Source organism: Lepus europaeus, chromosome 17 (assembly GCF_033115175.1).
Source record: "Lepus europaeus isolate LE1 chromosome 17, mLepTim1.pri, whole genome shotgun sequence".
In the NCBI taxonomy this organism is placed as follows: domain Eukaryota; kingdom Metazoa; phylum Chordata; class Mammalia; order Lagomorpha; family Leporidae; genus Lepus; species Lepus europaeus.
The window spans coordinates 25,255,285-25,267,782 of record NC_084843.1 but is presented as its reverse complement, the minus strand read 5'-3'; the positions used below and the strand labels follow the sequence as shown (position 1 = coordinate 25,267,782).

Sequence of the window (12,498 nt, the reverse complement as noted above, 5' to 3'; positions counted from 1 at the left end):
TTAAAAGCATTTAGCTGTTGGAATAAAAGATACACCGGCTGACTTCAGTCTATGAACAGAAAGCTAAGAGCAAAGTTAAAGACTTGTTTTTAATAAACATTAGAGTGAATCAAGAGCCAAAATTCTTTCTCGCATTTTCTTCTGTTTACTTGTGAAAACACATACAAATGGGGCCGGTGCTGTGGCATAGTGGGTTAAGCTGCTGCCTGCAGTGTTGGCACCCCATATGGGTGCCGGTTCAAGTTCTGGCTGCTCCACTTCCCATCCAGCTCTCTGCTATGGCCTGGGAAAGCAGTAAAAGATGGCCCAAGTCCTTGGGCCCCTGCACCTGCGTGGGAGATCCGAAAGATGCTCCTGGCTCCTGGCTTCGGATCAGCCCAGCTCTGGCCATTGTGGCCAACTGAGGAATGAACCAGTGGATGGAAGACCTTTCTCTCTCTCTCTCTCTCTCTCTCTCTCTCTCTCTCTCTCTCTCTTTCTCTTTCTCTTTCTCTAATTATTTCAGGTAAATAAATGTCTTTTAAAAAATAAAAAAGTGTCCTAATCTATTGAGAATACAGGCAAATTTTCCCACAAATACAATGTAATAATTACAGTGAAGTTCTCTTATTTGACCTGGCAGGCTAGAAAGCTGAGACCAGCCCCAATCATGAGCTTTCTGTCCATGATGTGTTAAATGAGGGCCTCCATACCCTTGTGTGTGTTAGATGGAGGCCCTCAGTCAATGTGTAGCATTCCAGTCAGGGTCAGCTGTGGGAGTGAACAGTAACCCAAAGGCTGGGTAATACTGATGGATCACTCGGCCTATACCGTTTCATCAAACATCACTACAGCCTTAAAATTGGATACTACCTTAGTTCCCATTTCATGCGTGAGGAAACTGAGGACCATGGAGTCATCTTAGAGTCTGTACAAATATCAACTCACCAGGATTTCAATAAATCAGTAGGAAAGAAAGTAGAGCTCCTTGCTCTGATTAAGGCAATAGAATCCCCTAGCCCAGTGCTTCTCAAAATTTGATGTGCACGTCAATCACCTGGAAAATCTTGTTAAAACGCAGATTCTGATTCAGTATGTCTGGGGTAGGAGTCAGCTCCTGCTTTTACAACCAGCTTCCCAGGTAGCACCAATACTGCTGGCAAGGAGACCACATTTTGAGAAGGCTCTAGCCTACTTAATAAAATCATTTGTGATTGGCATGAATCAAAATAATTAAAAAAAAAAACCAAATGACCTTCATTTATAATAACCAATGAGAAAGCTCTCCAGGATACCTTTTAATTTGGTCCTTCTGGTCAATCCAGGAAAGTTGTATATGTAGATGAGGGGCTTTAGCCTCCGGTCAGAAAAAGCCACAACTTCATAAGGAATGTTAGTTGCCATGACGCCCACAATTCCATTGATACACTGGAGCACGGTCTTCTTCTTGGTTTCAATATTAATAAATATTACATAATTCCCACTGGAGTAGCAAATGGTCTTGTCATTGACAAAGTGCACATTCTGCTTAGGGAATCCTTGCACCCATCTTTGGGGAAAGATATGTCACCATCAATATAATGCATTTCAAAAAAAATTTTTCTTTTAACAAAAGGTCATCGAAAATATTTGAAGTGTATCTATTTTACCTCCCCAGACTGCCCCCAATGTTTAAGATAAAAGAACACATATGCTGGTTCTAAGATCAGTTTGAGTCAATACACCATATAAATTTTAGCCCTAAAGTTCCATAAGTCTCAAGGGAATTCTTCAACGCTCTTGTCAAGAAAGCTCTCCGATCAAAGCCTCAGAATGTTCAGGACTTCTGGGGGTCTTGTCGGCTTGGAGGAGAAAAAGTGACACCACCACCGAGAGACAAGAGCCTGTTTCTACCAGAAAACAGAGTTATCATGATCCATTCTCTATCAATCAGTTTTGACTTTTCAAAACTATACACCAAAGGAACTTAACTTTTAAGTAAGGAATGTGGGGCAGGTGCATGCTAGGAGGAGGGAGAGTCTGAGGGGAAGGGGGCGCTGTTTTTATTTAAATATTAAGGTGGAGGAGAAGGCAAGAGAAGGGCGCCGGTTGGGTGAGCAGCCCCTGGAGGCGGGAGACCCAGGCAGGACCGGGAGAGGAGCCTGCACGGAACACGACCGTGGCAATACTCTGGCCTGTGGAAGGGAAGGGCCACCACCAGCACTGGACGCTCTTCAGAGGCCACTATAAATTCAAATAAATCCAAAGTGGGCGGGTGGGCGTTAGAAGGGACTGCGGGGCCCGGCGCCGGGGAAAATCACCGGAGAACAAGGACGGGGTGGGGCTGCGGTGCCTGCAGGGGTCAGGGGGCCGGGAATGCCGGGCTGGAAAGAGGGGAGGAGCCCTGGGCAAGCGAGGGTCAGGCTCGCCGCGAAACCAAAGGGGACACGACCACCGGGGCGGCCCTGGAGTAAGGCGAGGCTGCGGAGAGGCGCGGGGGGTGGCGGAGAAGAGGTCCCGCGCGGAGCTCAGGAGTTCCCGCAAGACCCCGGGCGGTGGAGGGGCCGCAGACGCCGCACCTCACGGACAGGTTTGCGCCTCCGGCGGGTGAGGGGCCCTCTTCTCGCTCCCGACCTTGCGCCATGGCTCTGTGTTTCTCTCAGCCGGGAGGCAGCCAGCAAACGCCGGACCGCAGGTGCGCGCTGGGACCGTTACTCCGCAGCCGGCCGCTGCCCGGCCCTCCCCAGGCGCCGCTGTTTACACCCGTATCCAGGAGACCGCAACCCCTGCGCCCATTGGCTCTGCCCTTTGGGCCTGCGCTCTCTAGAGCCGGGCGGATTGGTGAGAGCGCTGCCGAGCCCCGGCCAATGGGCGAGCGAGGCGTGAAGCGAGGGGGCGGGCCCGTTCAAGCGGGAGTTTCGGTGGTGACCCTGGCCCGGGGTCTGTGTCAGTAGCCGACGGTCGTTTGGGGTGTTTGGCCGTGCCAGATGCTGTCGCAAGCGCCATGTGGGCTTTTTTTTTTTTTTTTTTAAATCTTCACATCCCCCATCAGGCCCGTTTTACCGATGAGGAAAAGTGTAGCCGCAGGCCAGAAAGCTGAGCGGCGCCCCAAGCCCGTCACACCCGCTCAACACTTTTCTCTGCGACGTCCAGGGAGCGCACAGCTTCTGGAGTTGCCCTGGCAGAACCTATCCCATGCGACCTCCCCTTCCTCAGCCTCCTTCCCTCCACGGCCCACCCTCCCCCCCCCCCCTTCTGTGAACGTTTCCAGAACCAAAATGGCGCTGCCTTTGTCAACCCTAACAAAAATGTTAAATAAATAGAGCCAGGGGGTTATGAAGAAAGGCTTCTTACAATTGCCTATTGGCAGCTATCACTGAAGACTCCTCCCGGGCCGTCCCACTACGCAGAAGCTTCTGCAGTCTGCCACAAACAGTACCAGCCACAGCCCCTCCTCAGCGTTGGGCCAACACCACAGGGCTGTGGGCATGTGTCTGCTGGCTGCCCTGCTTCCGGGTGCTTGCCCCCGTGTGAGATAAGAACTCAAAGCAGGGACGTAAGTGCGCTCGTGGGAGCAGGACTGACTTAAGGAGGGAGGATGAGTACACAGACAGGCAGCCCCACCAGGAGAGAGAGAGACTGAGCTCTCCGGCCTGACGGACCCCTGCCTTGGGTAGGGAGTGGCTGGCACCCTAATTGAATATACAAATAGAGTGGGCATTTGGGCGAGGCTTAGCGTGGGTGATGTCCCCTGGAGTAGGTTTTCGTGGCGTCCCAAGTGGAGCTCCGTTTACAGGTGTTCCAACATGGCGTCTTCATGGCGTTGGAGGAGACTTGGGTGCAACATGGGAGAGTGGGTGGGTGTGCTGGATTGGCATGCAAGGGGGTCGAGTCAGGGCGCAGGGCCAGAGGCAGGCACTTCGGGAAATCTTCCAGCTTTTTTCTTCCCTGCCAGACTGACTGCCTGGCCCCGTATCAACTGTGGCCAAAGATTGTTGTTTCAGAAAAACAACATGCCTGATAAAATCATCCTCTTTTTCTTATTGTTGCAGTTTTCACGGTTATATTTTTACACAAATAAAATGTGCACTGGAGCTGGCTGTTTATTTTCTTCACTGCACAGCCTGGCACTGGGATTGGTGACTCTGATGGCCAGCTGGGCTGCCCTCTCCGTGGAGGCTTTGTGGTTCTCACCGCAGCTCCTTGATTGTGGACTAGGATCTTCTGGAAGCCAGCAGGCAGCATGTGGTTTGTTTTCTTGTTGCTTCTGTAACCAGTCTTGGATGTCAAGATCTGGCCCTTGACTCTTGTCTGCTCCCTGTTAATACCTCTGAGTTTGCACCAGTTATGTTTCTTGGACCTCTTTTTTGACAATCTTGGGCTTCACTAGGGTGTCTGAGGGAAGGCATGATGCTGAATAAAAGGCTACCACTTCCATAGGCAGTGCCAAGGAAGAGAGGGGGCAATTGTTCTCATTTTTAAGATGACTGCATCCTATATGGGATTACCTGAGTTCAAATCGAAGCTCCATTTCCTATTCCAGCTTCCTGCTGATGGACCTAAGAAGGCAGCAGTAGATGACCCAAGTGTGTGGGCCTGCGCCACTAACATGAGGACCCAGAGGGAGTTCCTAGCTCCTGGCTTTGGCCTGGCCCAACCCTGACTATTTCAGGCACTTGGAGAATGAACCAGCAGACAGAAGAACCATCTCTGTCTCTGCCTTTCAAATAATTAGCAAATAACAGTTTTAAAGCAAACAAACAAACAAACAAACAAAAAACAGTCTCCATTGCCTCAGCCACCTTGAATATTTCCATTGCAATGCTCTGGTATTCCCAAATAAATATCATTATTCTTTAGGGAATTTCTCTATCACTCACTCACTGTTTATTTGGGCTATCACTTCTTTAGGTCTCCCCTTATCTTACCAACTTCTCTCTTTCATTTCTTTCCCAAATATTTACTAAGCATGTCCCATACACTCATGCCCTGGAACAAAACAGCCAATGAAACAGATTGATTTCCTTCTCCTTCCTTTTTTTTTTAAGTTTGCTATTCAGTATTTATTTATTTATTTTATTATTATTATTTTTTAGGAGGAGTGACCCGGACAGAATCCGGCGCCCGGACCGGGACTAGAACCCGGTGTGCTGGTGCCACAGGTGGAGGATTAGCCTACTGAGCCACGGCGCCGGCCAGTATTTATTGTTTATCGTGCTGTCTCCATGATTTTTTTGCATTGTTTCTCTTTTGGAAATCAGAGTTACACAGAGAAAAGGAGAGGCAAAGAGAGAGAGAGGTCTTCCATCCACCGGCTCACTCCCCAGTTGGCCGCAATGGCTGGAGCTGCACCAATCTGAAGCCAGGAGCCAGGGGCTTCCTCCGTGTCTCCCATGCAGGTGCAGGGGCCCAGGGACTTGGGCCATCTTCTGCTGCTTTCTCAGGCCATAGCAGAGAGCTAGATCGGGAGTGGAGCAGCTAGGACTCCAACTGGCACCCATAAGGGATGCCAGCACTGCAGGCGGCGGCTTTACCCACTATGCCACAGTGCCAGCTCCTCTCCTTCCTTCTTGGAATTAGAGATTTGTGGGGGCCACAGAAGGGACTATATGTCCACTTCCTACGCAGGTATACAATTTTAGATTGAAATAAGAAAAGGCACATGGTATTATGAGTGCTTGTGTTGGCCTGCTGACCAAGATCCTCCACTGGGCCAAGCTTCAGTCAACCTCCCAAGCCTGATTCTAGGCCCATCTGTACACTTCCTTGCAAAATCCAGTTTTCACAAGGAGTCCTGCTAAGTCACTGCGGCCAGACCTGCTCCCCCTCCCATCATATGATCATTCTCCATAACTGCTCAGGTACCTCAGAGCCTTCCCAACCTTCCAGGTGATGTCTATTCAGGTACCTACTAGCTTTCTCATCCCACAGGTGCTGTCCACTCAGCTACCTCACAGCCCTCACAATCTCCCAGGTGATATCAATGGCTTTGGCCTGTTTTCAGCCGGAATCCTGTTAGGTTAGTTTAACCAGAATACCCTTTACCCATAATATTTTCTCTTAGTTATTTTCTGCATTGACCTCTACTCCCATTCCTTGGCTATGAAGTCCATTCTGTATTTGGAGTTGAGCCCAATCTGTCTCTCCCACTCAAAATCCCATTGCTGTGGTCCGTATTCTTACCTAGAGGTCCAAAGATAGAGCTTGCTTTACTGTGTTTTACGAGTACCAGTGAATACTTTGTCCTCTAACACTAGTTGAATGAGCATTGTTGGGGACGGTTGTTGTGCCCGTGTGCCCTTTTCACTGAGGGTCCAAGGATGAGGAGTGCTTTCTGGAGTGAATGGAATGGATGGAGAGCAGTTTTTTATAAAGGCAGTAAGGCAGTACCACAGATTGGATGAACTGAGAAGGGCAGTAGGACTGAAGTAGGAGATGGAAGGAAAACACTGGAGGTGGGTCTAAAGATGGGACCAAAGGCCAAGTGAAAGACATTAAATGGTGTTAAGCGGGGAGCGAGATGACAAGAGCTATGTTCATAAAAGAGGCACACAAGTTCTTCCTCTAATCAGTGACCTCAGAAGCAGTCTTGGGTTCCCTAAGCGTAAAAATCTGTGCTCAGCACTGCTAGGAAGTACCCACTCTCCTAAACTGACCCTCTCCTTCTCCACATTTTCTCTCCTCTGCTAACCCCACCTTACCAGTCCTGGGCAGAATTAGCCTATTTCTCAGCATGAAGTTTTTACACCTTTGTAGGAGAATCCAGCTTGTTTGACAGAACAAAAGGGCAGTGGTCAATTCAAGTTCATAGAGCTCTAAAACAACAACTAGTCCACAGGTTTCCACAGAACCAACCAACCAACCAAACAAAAATCTCACTTATTTCCCACTAAGAGATCATTTCTGTCCTGGCTTCTGTTGAGCTTTAGCCAAGTGCTCTGAAAGATGAATTTTTACTAAATTTTCCAACCATTAACTAAATTTTTCTAGGTTCATTTAAACAAGAAGATTATACTGCAGACTGCAAAGTATTTCACTGGGTACATGAACAAATGACCTGTTTACTAGCTATTATTTGCTTTTTGTGAATGCTTTTATGATTATAAGAAAGTTACCTTTGGGTAAAAAGAGTATCAAGTACCAAGTACTCTGAAAAAAAGTACCAAGTGTTTGAAAACATTTACCATCATTCCACATTTTATAAAAAGTAACATAATAAAGGTCCTCTTCAAATCTTCAGGTTGTATCATATCAAATTCTCAAAAGTAAACCTTCTCAAAAGCAAAAACCTAAAAGTACTAAAATCCTCAATATATTCTATTTCATATGTATTCATCTGACCTACCTTAATTTTTTTTTTTAATTTGAGAAGCAGAGACAAAGGGAGAGACAGACTTATGAAGAGCCCCCATCTGCTGGTTCACTCCCTGAGTGCCCACAACAAAGCTCTCTGCTAGCCATCCAGGTCTCCAACCTGGGTGGTGGGGACCCAGCTCCTTGAACTGTCACTGCAGCTTCCCAGACTTCACATTAACAGGTAGCTGGAGGCAGGTATCAAGCCCAGGTGCTATAATTGGGATAACTGCCGGGCTAAATACCTACCCCGCCTTTCTTTTAATTTCCTTGCCCTTTGAGTCATTTCATATTGCTTTTGTTCCATTAGACTAGAGACAAAGAAACTATTGTCCAAATACATCCATTTTCTGAGACTAAAATTTCAGTGGCAGAAAACTGGCCCAGTAAGTTTTGAATTGGGTATTTTGTTGTGTTATATGAAAAAAAAAAAAAAAAAAAAAACCTTGAGTCAACAATAAAACAGTAAGGGTGGAGTGGTAAAAATATTTGAATTCACTTTATACTCACTGAGACTCGTGGTTTCAAGAAAAGAGCCCTCAATATCAAAGTCCACGGCTCCTAGACTCTCTGTGCCTTGCTAGATTATGAGGGTCCTGGCAAAGTCATTTAACACTCTGGAACCCTCTCATCTGTATAGTGAATCTGATAGCATTTCCCTACTTGCCCTCAGAGGGTTCGGGGCCATCAAATAAAAGAATACACATAAAATTACTTGTATATAAAATGTACAATTCAGATACAGGGTCCTGTTACATAGTTGTAAGTCATTGCCCTCTGCTGTTGAGCTCTGGTAGGAGGGTGATTCACAAACACACACACACACACACACACAAACCATACACCCTGTCCAGGCTGGATATATGGTAACAAGGCTATGTCATACTTTCTTTTCTGGGTCCATAGAAGACCATTGCGGCCTAATCCTAAAAAAGAAGAAGCTTTAAACTGATAATGAGCATTGGCAATTCACATGTATGCTTTAGAGCAGTAATGGATTGGAACAGATGCATGGAAAATGAATACTGTGAAGAAACCATCCCTGGATTTCAAAATAGTTCTGCACCAAAAATAAACTTGTCTTTTAATTCCATTTTCTACAAACTTTTAGAGCTTTCCTTGCATTAGTGGTTGGTAAGATCTCTTTACTAACTCATGACCAATATTTTTTCTTTTTTAGTGGGAACACAGAACAGAAAATATTGCAATGAATCTACACGGTAAGGGTAAATACTATTTTAGGGGTGTGTGTGTGTGTGTGTGTGTGAGAGAGAGAGAGAGAGAGAGAGGACACATGAATTTGAATTTTGTCCTTTCATCATTAAATAAAATGAATTAGTTTTCCTAAGGAACAAACACAGGCAGTAAGTCCTTTAGGAGGACTATAGATCTGTGCAAGAGACAACTGATATTTTATCAAATTGAAGAGGAACTCACAAGGTGCAAAACAGAATTCAAGAAGCTTTATTTTTACACTGATTAAAAGAGCCCTTTTAAACTCATATTTGTTATCATAAAAAAATCCTTAAGCTTATCTATCAATAGTTTTTTTTTTTTTTTTTTTTTTTTTGACAGGCACTGTGGATAGTAAGAGAGAGAGACAGAGAGAAAGGTCTTCCTTTGTGCCATTGGTTCACCCTCCAATGGCCGCTGGGCTGGCGCATCTCGCTGATCCGAAGGCAGGAGCCAGGTGCTTCTCCTGGTCTCCCATGCGGGTGCAGGGCCCAACCACTTGGGCCATCCTCCACTGCCTTCCCGGGCCATAGCAGAGAGCTGGCCTGGAAGAGGGGCAACCGGGATAGAATCCGGCACCCTGACAGGGACTAGAACCTGGTGTGCCGGCGCCGCAAGGCGGAGGATTAGCCTGTTAAGCCACGGTGCCGACCTCTCAATAGGTTTTTATCCTATCTTACTCTTGGCAGGCACAAAAAGGAAAATATAGATGACATAAATTAAGATATTCCTTCAACTTTTTCACTTTTAGAATTCAGCTCTTTGGAAAAATTTTTCAAATCAGTGCCCTAAGCTGTTCACTTCCCCAACTTCTCCACCTCACAGTATTATCCTCTGTGCCAACAAGAGCATTTTAAAAGACAGCAACGATTTCAAAATTTAGTATTTCTGGCTGGTGCCGCGGCTTAATAGGCTAATCCTCTGCCTTGCGGCGCCGGCACACCAGGTTCTAGTCCCGGTCGGGGCACCGATCCTGTCCCGGTTGCCCCTCTTCCAGGCCAGCTCTCTGCTGTGGCCAGGGAGTGCAGTGGAGGATGGCCCAAGTGCTTGGGCTCTGCACCCCATGGGAGACCAGGAGAAGCACCTGGCTCCTGTCTTTGGATCAGCGCGGTGCGCCGGTAGCAGCGCACCTACCGCGGCGGCCATTGGAGGGTGAACCAACGACAAAAAGGAAGACCTTTCTCTCTGTCTCTCTCTCTCACTGTCCACTCTGCCTGTCAAAAAAAAAATTTAGTATTTCCATAATAATGCATTTAATTAGTTACCTTTGGGATTTTGTTCCAAACCATTGATACTCACCTTGCAAGTTCAAGCATGAAATCTATTTCAAAACTGCTGTCCAGCCAGAGGTGATTTCTAAGATACGCCCCAATTTTTACAAGTGTGAAAACATGAAGAAACGTGAATCTTAGAATGGATGAGACATGGTAGCAGCAAAGAGATTAAGATTTTGATGTCAGACCAGAGTTGCAAAGCCAGCTCCACCATTCAAAAGTATGTTGATCCTGAGAAAATCACTTAATCTCTGGCCTGCTCTTTCCTCATCCTTGAGTTGGTAACACTGACTGTGCAGAATTCTTCCCTGTTGTTGTGAGGATTAAAGATTTTTCTGAAACATTTAACACTGGTAGGAAGTATGCATTCAACAGGTACAACTGCTGCCTACATGCTGATTTGCAACACTTTCATTTCACAATGCATCTTAAACATATTTCTGTTTCATTGGATATAGTTCTTTTATTTTTTTTTCTACATAGCATATGGTCAAAAAAAGCCAATGTACAGAAAGTTTCCAAATGGCACAGCCACCACCTCATTTCTTCCCATCTCGTCCTTTCTTTCCTGAAGGTTATTCCCTGGAAGTCACCTTCCACCTGAAGAAATGAAAGGTAACCAATACCTTCCAAGCACCCCTCAAGGCCAGGCAGCCTCTCTTTTCCATTCCCTTCCTTCCCCGCTGGATGTAACAACCATCCTGAATTCTGTGGTTGCTGTTCCTTGCTTTTCAAACCTACCACATATGTCTATATCATAACCACTATGCAGTTTCATTTGGCTGCAAAGTTAATCTACATAGAGTCATACCATATACCCCTATGCTAGTGTTCTTACTTTTGTGGTTCATTCTCGTTTCTGAAGTGCATTTAAGTTGATAGCTCTAGCTGTAGTCTATTAGCTTTCATCGCTAATGGTTGTCCATTATATGAAAACATCAGAATTTATTTATCCATTCTACTCTCAATGTGCTTTAAATATTCCCACAATACTTTTTCTATTCAAGCTCCTTTCTTTATGGGCCATTTACTCCTGAATGGCTCCTTATGGGGAACATTATAATAATTTTTTTCCTTTGACCTCTCTAGTATTTTTACTTATTTATCCACTGTCTTTCCATGGCATCTTGTTGATGAAGGCTGCTTCTTCAGGCTACAGACTGTCACAGATTGTTAATTTTTAAGCTCACCTACAGGATAAGAGGCTTCAGCTCTTTTAAAAATATTTTAAATATTATTTATTAAATTGTGTATTAAGGAGCTGGCGCTATGGAATAACAGACAGGTAAAGCCACAGCCCACGGTGCTGGCATCCCATATGGCTGCTGGTTCAAGTGCCGGCTGCCCCACTTCTGATCCAAGTCCCTGATAATTGGGAAAGCAGTGAAGGACAGCCCAAATCCTTGGGCCCTTGCACCAATGTGGGAGACCCAGATGAAGTGCTTGGCCTCTGGCTTCAGCCTGGCCCAGCTCCAGCCATTGTAGCCATTTGGGAAGTGAACCAGCAGATGGAAGATCTCTCTCTTCCTCTGTGACTCTGCCTTTCAAATAAATAAGTAAATATTTAAATAAAAATAATGTATAAAATATTCTTAAATTAATTTATAAGGACTTTAAAACTAATTTTTTAAAGATTTATTTTATTTATTTGAAAGAGTTACAGAGAGAGGTAGAGAAGAGACAGAGAGAGAGAGAGAGAGAGATCTTCCATCCGCTGGTTCACTCCCCAGATGGCCGCAATGGCCGGAGCTGTGCCGATCCGAAGCCAGGAGCCAGGAGACTCCTTCAGGTCCCCCATGTGGGCGCAAGGGCCCAAGCACTTGGGCCATCTTCCACTGCTTTCCCAGGCCATAGCAGAGAGCTGGATCAGAAGAGGAGCAGCCGGGACTAGAACTGGCACCCATATGGGATGCTGGTGCTTCAGGCCAGGGCTTTAACCCACTGTGCCACAGCACTGGCCCCTAAAACTAATTTTTAAACTAATATATAAGGGATTTTTTAAACTTTAAAAATGTTTTTAAGCTTTTATTTATTTATTTACTTGAGAGGTAGAGTTACAGAAAGAAAGTGAAAGACAGAAAGATCTTCCATCTGCTGGTTCACTCCCCAAATGGCCGCAACAGCCAGAGCTGTGCTGACCTGAAGCCAGGAGCCAGGAGCTTCTTCCAGGTCTCCCATATAAATGCAGGGGCCCAAGCACTTAAACCATCATCTACTGCTTTCCCTGGCCATAGTGGAGAGCTGGATTGGAAGAGGAGCAGCCGGGACATAAACCAGAACCCATATGGGATGACAGTGCCACAGGCAGAGGCTTAGCAACTACAACACAGCTCCAGCTCCAGGGTCCTTAACTTGTAGAAAGATTTTTAAATATAAAATTATTAAATATTTTAAATATTATTTATAAAAAAGTAAACAATTAATGTTACTTCTAATATTCCCAAATTACTCTTTAAAAATGCCTTGTCAGGGAGTGAGCATTTAGCACAGTGGTTAAGCTGCCATTTGAATGCCTGGGTTCAAATCTTGGCTCTGCTTCTAATTCCAGCTTCCCACTGGTATGCACCCTGGGAGGCAGCAGGTGGTGCCTGAAGGACTCGGCTCCCTGCCACCCACGTGGGAGACCTATAAAGAATTCTGGGATCCAGGCGTCAGCTTGACCCAAGACAGCTTTTGGCAT

At 45.9% G+C, this 12,498-nt stretch overlaps 1 protein-coding gene across 5 annotated transcripts in view; it reads right to left on the bottom strand.

Moving 5' to 3' along the window:
* The window catches only part of CFAP43 (cilia and flagella associated protein 43), a 107,280-nt gene extending 104,599 nt beyond the window's left edge, over positions 1-2,681 (bottom strand). For 3 of the 5 annotated variants that reach the window (XM_062214746.1, XM_062214748.1, XM_062214749.1), the window contains exons 1-2: positions 2,538-2,681; positions 1,275-1,528 (exon numbers count right to left, since the gene is read on the bottom strand). In XM_062214746.1, the coding sequence (XP_062070730.1) occupies positions 1,275-1,528; positions 2,538-2,602 (319 nt within the window). In that variant the 5' untranslated portion in view covers positions 2,603-2,681. Of the gene's footprint in view, positions 1-1,274; positions 1,863-2,537 lie in introns of all 5 variants that reach the window. The other 2 variants (XM_062214747.1, XM_062214750.1) reach the window with 2 other exon arrangements.
* Between the last annotated feature and the right edge of the window lie 9,817 nt (positions 2,682-12,498).